This window comes from Cyclospora cayetanensis, unplaced genomic scaffold (genome assembly GCF_002999335.1).
Source record: "Cyclospora cayetanensis isolate NF1_C8 unplaced genomic scaffold, CcayRef3 CcayRef3_contig_428, whole genome shotgun sequence".
Classification (NCBI taxonomy): domain Eukaryota; phylum Apicomplexa; class Conoidasida; order Eucoccidiorida; family Eimeriidae; genus Cyclospora; species Cyclospora cayetanensis.
This window is the reverse complement of record NW_020312401.1, coordinates 1-7,064: the sequence shown is the minus strand read 5'-3', so window position 1 is coordinate 7,064 and position 7,064 is coordinate 1. Positions and strand designations below refer to the sequence as shown.

The 7,064-nt window shown below is 47.3% G+C and overlaps 2 protein-coding genes across 2 annotated transcripts; one reads left to right on the top strand and one right to left on the bottom strand.

Annotated features, from left to right (window-relative positions):
• The first annotated feature begins 1,237 nt into the window (after positions 1-1,237).
• On the top strand, positions 1,238-3,383 carry LOC34622652 (deoxyribodipyrimidine photo-lyase). The gene is made up of 4 exons (XM_022735803.1): positions 1,238-1,522; positions 1,729-2,003; positions 2,139-2,259; positions 2,445-3,383. The coding sequence occupies exons 1-4, from the start codon at positions 1,238-1,240 to the stop codon at positions 3,381-3,383; spliced, it is 1,620 nt and encodes a 539-aa protein (XP_022589613.1).
• Positions 3,384-3,762: 379 nt separating this feature from the next.
• On the bottom strand, positions 3,763-5,281 carry LOC34622651 (thioredoxin-like protein 4A). Its single transcript, XM_026334463.1, has 6 exons — positions 5,240-5,281; positions 4,990-5,025; positions 4,720-4,821; positions 4,252-4,328; positions 3,975-4,093; positions 3,763-3,815 (listed from the first exon to the last, which is right to left on the bottom strand). Exons 1-6 carry the CDS (start codon positions 5,279-5,281, stop codon positions 3,763-3,765), a joined length of 429 nt encoding a protein of 142 aa, XP_026190248.1.
• Between the last annotated feature and the right edge of the window lie 1,783 nt (positions 5,282-7,064).

Here is a 7,064-nt window from a genome sequence, read left to right as displayed (position 1 = left end):
TGTCCATCTTGGGTCTACGCTGAAAGATACTTCACTCTTAATAGAAAGTTGATGGAAAGTTCTTGGGTATTTTCCCAGACCCGCTCCTGCTGCCTTGCCCCCGCCTTTCATAGTTGCCTTTTGAGGGAGGAGGGAGAGCCAAGGTGCGCTCAGCTGACTCTGCACGCACTCCAAGCATTGGCAGTTAGTTGCACATAGCATGTACGGCTCACGCACACAAAATTGCGTTTCGCTGTATTAAGCCAACTGTGCTCTGTATAAGTAATCCACACTGAGGCTAACCACTGAGTCAAACCACTTGCTATTTGGATTTAACAATAGGGGCAGAATGTGTTGAAGCATAGAATAGCCAACTACAAGCAGCGCTTGCAACAACGCACCTTGCATGGATTTTCATGCCCTCGGCAAAAAGGCACCTGCCTTGTGAGGAAGTGGTGCGGAAATGTTCGCATCATGGCAGGAGTTGGAATACTCTTGCTTTTTTTGTGTTTCCAACGATGTCACTTTCTACCTGTTCACTGAAGTGGAAGACGAAAAGCTACGGGTGAATGTTTGCTTCAACCCCATGGAAACAACTTCACCCGCCAATGCTACGAAAATGGATACCAACTAATTCGTTTAGAAAAGGCTAGCAAAGTGTGTGGAGCATTTATTTCTTACTGCTTTGTGTGTGACTACTGATTCGATCACTAGACTGCACTGATTGGAGCATCCCAAAGCATTTGGAAGACAGACAGATTTATTTATGCAAATTTGCTGTACACCGACTATAGGCCTTCTGAACCATACATGAATAATAGGGAAATAGTCAAAGATGAGGGAGTTCGCAGGTTTGTTGGAGATGGGTACATTGTCCAGAGTGTAAACCAGACCAGGAATTTAGGATCTCACGTTGTCCAAACACATAGGCATAAGCATGAAATCAATTGCCATACGGTTTTTTATAAAGTGAAACGCAAAAATAACTGAGACTAGCCCAAAGGAAAACAAAAATAAGCAAATAGAGACCCTTTCCGGTCAGTTCAAGTGTGTGCAATTGTCCAAAGCAGCGCAGTCCGCTCTGCTTTCGGTCCCGCACAACAAAACTAGTCACTTGCCTATACTTTTGGCATTAATAGCGAGCAAATCCGATGTATTTATGTAAAATTTCTTCTTAATGCAGGGGGCCTGGTTGGGGTTGAAGTGATAGCGTCTGCCTGAGGTCTCTCAACCAAAAAGGCATTCACAGCTTCCAGCAATGCCCAGAGGTCAGCCTGAAGGAGAGCGGATCTGCACAGGGGACAAGCGGAGACTGGAAGAATCAGCAACTCAGCTTCCCGGTGCAGGAAAGCATCCTCAGAAGAAGGGCTGCTCCGAAACTTCAAGCTCTCTCTGTTGGCTGAAGGATAGCTCAGTTGACCACAGGAGGGTTCGCTGCCTGACACCTGCCCGAACCCAGCCAAACACACTAGGGAAAACGGTTGTCTGTCTCCTGCAAAGAGACCTTAGACTCCAAGACAACTGGGCGCTACTCTTTGCACAGGTCCGCTAGCTTGTATATACCACCGCTTTTCTGTAAATACATAAAAGGGACAACTATCAACCGCTTCACAGAACAGAATGCTTGGAGCGTTTATTGAACCCTGTAGTTCGAGCCGTTCATAGTTCCTTGTCTGCAGTTGAAAGATTTGCTCGACGTCAGGTCTGGATACCTCGCTTGCGGTGTATTTGTAATTATGCGTTCCTTAGGAAGCAGCGCTTACCCTAGGAACTCCTTTGTACGTTTTGCATCTGGTGATTCCAGGGCATACGTTTCAACCAACAATTCGGCATGTGTCCTTCCATCTGTCAAGCCTCGAAGAGTTCGCTACAGACCTAGCAAATCAGAGCATTGGTTTTCGGTGCATCCCTATCAGCACAGCCGACGATGATAAGGCTTCCACATGCGAAGCACGTTCCTGCATTGAATCAACTGTGACAGAGCTCAAGCCATGTCTCATGGTCTGCGATCTTATGCCTCTCAGGTAGACAGTGATGACGTGTGCATATACTCGACTTTGCATCCCTCGCTCGACCAAAACAACTGCAGATGAATCAAATAATTGGACTTCAGGTACACACAGGTTTCGAGCATTTTGTGGATGGACTGTGTTTTGTAGGCGTCCTTCTGAATTGGTGAAGCAAGCTGCCAACGTGTGCGTCACCAAGGGACAATGCCCCTTATACCAAGTTGATTCCCACAATATTGTACCTGTTTGGCTGGCCTCAGATAAGCAAGAAGTAAGCAGGAAGAGACCAATGGCAAATTTTTATGCATTAAGACCGGGGAAATGTGTGTTGTGTAGTGTGGGGCGTCCCCCAGTAGTGACCTAGATTTAGCGGTGTGGAGACGCTACATCAGCAAAAAGGTGGGGTGGTAATCACGCATAGGTTTTTGTTACATGCTTGTTTTACGTGTTTTGCAGTACTCGGCTCGCACTTTCCGTGTCCGGGTAACGCGCTTCCTTAGGGAATTTGCATGTGAGATTCCTCGTATAGGACAACATCCCCATAAACTTCAGACCGAGGATGGGCAAACACTCAAAATACCAGATATTTTGAACAGGCTAAAACTGGACCACAGCGTGCGCCTTCCCTCGCAGTGGCTGCCGGGATCAAAAGCGGGCCTTGCAGCACTCCAGGAGTTTTGTACTCGGCCACGTTTGCTTGCGTATGCCTCCCGTAACGATCCCCTTGAGCGAGGACAGAGCGGCCTTTCACCTTGGCTCCATTTCGGACAGCTTTCCTCCCAGCGTTGTCTTCTGACCATTAATTCACTTGGGCCTGGTACTAAGATCGGCGCGTTGGCGGCAGCGGCGCGAGAGAGCTTCATTGAGGAACTCGTTGTGAGGAGGGAGCTCGCAGAGAACTTCATTTTCTACAACAGCAAATACGATGAGATTCAGGGAGCACCCAAATGGGCACAAGACACTCTGAACGCCCATAGGGGAGACAAAAGGGAACATATATACTCTCTGTCTCATTTTGAAGGTGCGAAGACCCATGAAGCCCTCTGGAACGCAGCCCAGTTGCAACTCGTACACGACGGGAAGATGCATGGTTTCATGCGAATGTACTGGGCGAAAAAGATTCTAGAGTGGGCAGCCTCCCCAGAGTCTGCGCTGAAAATTTCGTTACACTTGAATGACAAGTATTCACTAGACGGAACAGACCCAAATGGTGTAGTTGGATGCATGTGGAGCATCGCAGGAGTGCATGATCAGGGCTGGGCGGAGCGCCCCATTTTCGGCAAAGTGCGGTACATGAACCTTGCGGGTTGCAAACGCAAGTTTTCGGTTGACGAGTTCATTCGGCGTACCAGTGTGGTGGCTGCCACAGCACTTAAAGTGGCGAAGAAAGGTTAGAGGACCAAAGGGCAGAGCAAGCCCCATGCATCAGAAAGCGTAGGGTGAAATACAAGCTGAAACAAGAAAAAGGTTGAAGGTCCACCTTCGCTGTATGCTCTGGCAACAACACTATGGCTGGTCGCGGAAGCATTTCAAAACACCTGGCGAATGCAGACACCTCCTATCAGTAGTTTTGCGTGATGGAATTCACCAATAAATAGACACGCCAAAGACTACCTCCCTGCAGCGTGTAAGCGTGTAGGGTGAAATCTACAGCGCCTTCGCGCATATATATGTTTGTCGAATCAAGAACTAAAACTCGAACATGACGAACACGCGACCCAATTTTTTGACGAAATGATGGTGTGGGACGCATGCACGGCCTGTGGGTTAGATCTCAGTAGCGATACTTCGTTGAATAGTCCTTCGGCGATATCACCAGACCGCGCCCTGCACAGCAAAATTCAGGAATGATGCCAACTCAATGATGAAGTTTTAGACAGAACAATGCTTCAAGGAGAAAACAGCTATGCACTGTGCATCCAATATGATTGGGACACTATTGCTTGAAAGCATGTGCAGATGAGGGGCAAGACAAGCACTGCAGACCTTTGCGAGCCCCTCTATAGATGCATTCAATGATGTCAATAAGCTCCTGCTTGTTGTTCATCGCCCAGTTGATCTTATTGTTGTTTCCTGTACCCAAATCAATCATCATATGCTTATTGCTGCGCACCGCACACAAGTATACTGTAAACCAGCATGCCGCACAGTCCTTTATGTCTATCCTATTCACTTCGGCATTATAAGTATTGCCTGACACCATTGGTGATTACTCCAGTCTTCTATCATCGAGCTGAGTGGAATGAATTCAGTGGAAGCGTACCGGTAGAAGAACATGACTGTAACTGGATCGTACAGCTCATACATAGTGGTAAAATCAGGTACCTCCGTTGTGTCAACCTAAGATAATTCAAAAGGATATAGACTCAGGGATAGGACACAAACGCAGGCTCTGCAACAAAAGAGAGATCTTTGCTTCGGAAAAGACAGCCGTCTTGCCGCCCACAGACAGATCCGGCAAAGAAGGACAGTGGCTTCAAATTATTGATCTTCATATTAAGTCATTCCTAAACCAGCATTAATCGCGGCGCGGAGCCCTAGAATAGAGCAGGACACGGCAACGGATTTGTAGAAGATCCACTTAAATTATCGAGCATTTAATCAAAGACGAACTGCGCTCAAACAAAATAGTCTTGGAATAAAATAGAGGACACTGCATAGGGCGAGCAGGCATGGATGAGCCTTTCCATGAGAATTGAAATCTGGTGGATGTAAGTCAGATGCGCCTTACCACATAAATGACGCAAAAGTTCTTAACGTCTTCGGCGACCTTAAAGAGAAGTTCGTCCATTTTCATGCATTCTGGATCAAAGTCATGACCAAACCGAATGCACTGCGAAGCGAATGCAGAAACGCGAGAATTAGCATCAACAAAAAGCCACACTGCACAGCAGTAAACAGGACAGCGCAAATTCAGAGGCAAAGCAAAAGGAGGCAGAATGCTAAAGGAGATACAAAGTGCAGATGATTAACATGTCGAGGTAACGAAGTGCGACCGTACCACCAGCCGCTCCTCTTCCGTGAGAATAGCCTGATCCTGCGCATTACAAAAGCACGCAGAGCAGTCAAAAAAGGCGGAAGGACAATGAATGGGAAGCAGAGGTAGGCAGGGACGTGTATCATTAAGACTGGAAAGGGGAATGGCGAAGGAAGTCGATCCTGTGGCAATGCGAGCTGAAACATATCAGCGCAAACGCTGTAGCTCTCATGTTTCCATGAAGTTCAGGAAGGGAATTGTTCGAAGAACTGACCACCTGCCATCCTGAGTGAAGATGCTGCAGCATATACGACATCTTCACTCTCTGCGTATGTGGATTCCGTTGTGGATGGAGGCGGCGTGTCCTACTGGGGGACCGCAGGGGTAGCTCGCGCCCTTAGGAAGGGAAGGCTCGACGCAGGATTATAAAAGAAGTTATACCAGGTGTTCGGCTTCAACTACACTTTCTAAAAACCAGCGGACCCCAAGTGCAGGCTAGAAGCCAGGAAGCGCTGCAGCTGAAATGCAAGAAGCGTGCAAGCCACTGCTCAGAGCTGCAATGAAATGCAGGAGCAAAAGAAAATTACACGAATCTTTAGCCTAGTTGTTGCTATGGATAATTCAACAAACAGGCAATTAGCCAGCCCCAAACCCATCAGCTTTGGGGGCCCCACGACCGACTATTTCCGCTCCTTTGGTGCTGGTAACAATGTATTCACATGTGTATCACCAGGACTAATTACAAAAACTATAAGTGAAACTAGCTTATACTATACAATATGTATAATTTTTGTTCGTTAGCGTGCAATGTGCGAAGTTCCGTGCTCATGTATCCTAAGGGGTGAAAAAAGTGCTCTTTCAACGGTATTGATTTGATACTTTCTCCCCTCGCTCATTCCACCCCGCGCTCAAAAATGCTGTAGCGTAATGGGGCAAATAAAGGACAAGCACAATCTCACTAACTGTTGCGCCACCCCTGTGGCTCGGCAGAACCAAACATCTGTTAGTTATTTTGTTCGCTTGTGGCTCGTTTCTGTAAGTATGCTACCACTATGAACAAACCCTTTCCGAAAACGCTCCAAATCAATGCACAAATCAAGTCCCATGAAAAACCACCATTGGAATCAATTATGCCTAGCAGATGAGCAGACGCAAACTTCGTTGCCTACGAGCTCCAACGAGTCTACTTATTACTGAAATGTCTTACAATATAGTGAAGGCACGAAACTTTGTTGATGGTGAGCTGCTTTCTAGAATCAGTACTTAAGATAAAATGCCTGATTGTTTTGTCTTCCTGTACACTTGGTGTACTCATGCAGGATCCTATCTGCTAAATTCAAGGTGCAGTGTCATGTACATTTGCCTGAGATGCTGTGTGGAACTAGCTTTCAGTGCTCAGAGTACCTGCAAGGTACGTACACACCCTAGCGGCCCCTCCCTCCCCGCGTTAGTTACTGAGGGGCGCGGGCAGGCGCAAAAAGGAGTTATTTTGATCAACACTGGATAGGCTTTCTGTTCACTTTGCATTAAGCTGGAGGTTGAGTGTCATCTATGGAGACACCTAGCTCAGCGGTCCAATGCCCACGACATCCATCGCACACAGCACACCTTTGTGTCTTATTACATTGAGCTGTGTGTGGTAGTCTTACCTTCCTTTTCACTGTGTCGTTCGTCAGAAGCCTTAGACTTCGGGTCTGCGCTAACGAGGGAACACACAAATTGCAGTACTGCGCCAACTCCTCAATTGACAGTTCCACTTTATGTCCCATATCAAGTATCGCTACAAATTCGTGGCCATCCATAAGAGCTTGTAGGCTCGTAGAATCGCCTCATGCCCTAACTGCAGCTATATCATCTAGGCCCACTCCCTGCGCCTCAGTCTGCGTGGGGGTGTTCCGTCACTGGCTTGCCATCTTTGCTCACCAAAGATCATGGCTCCGCTAGGTTCCGTTATGTGCTTCAACGTCCTTTGTCTTTTTACATGCACTCCCAATTATGGATTGTAGGAACCCATCTCCCATAATGAAAATATGGCGTTGTTGTGGGCTGTCTGGGGCTGCTCAAAAGTATGTGCTTCCTCGTTTCCTCTGGCTTTCTTT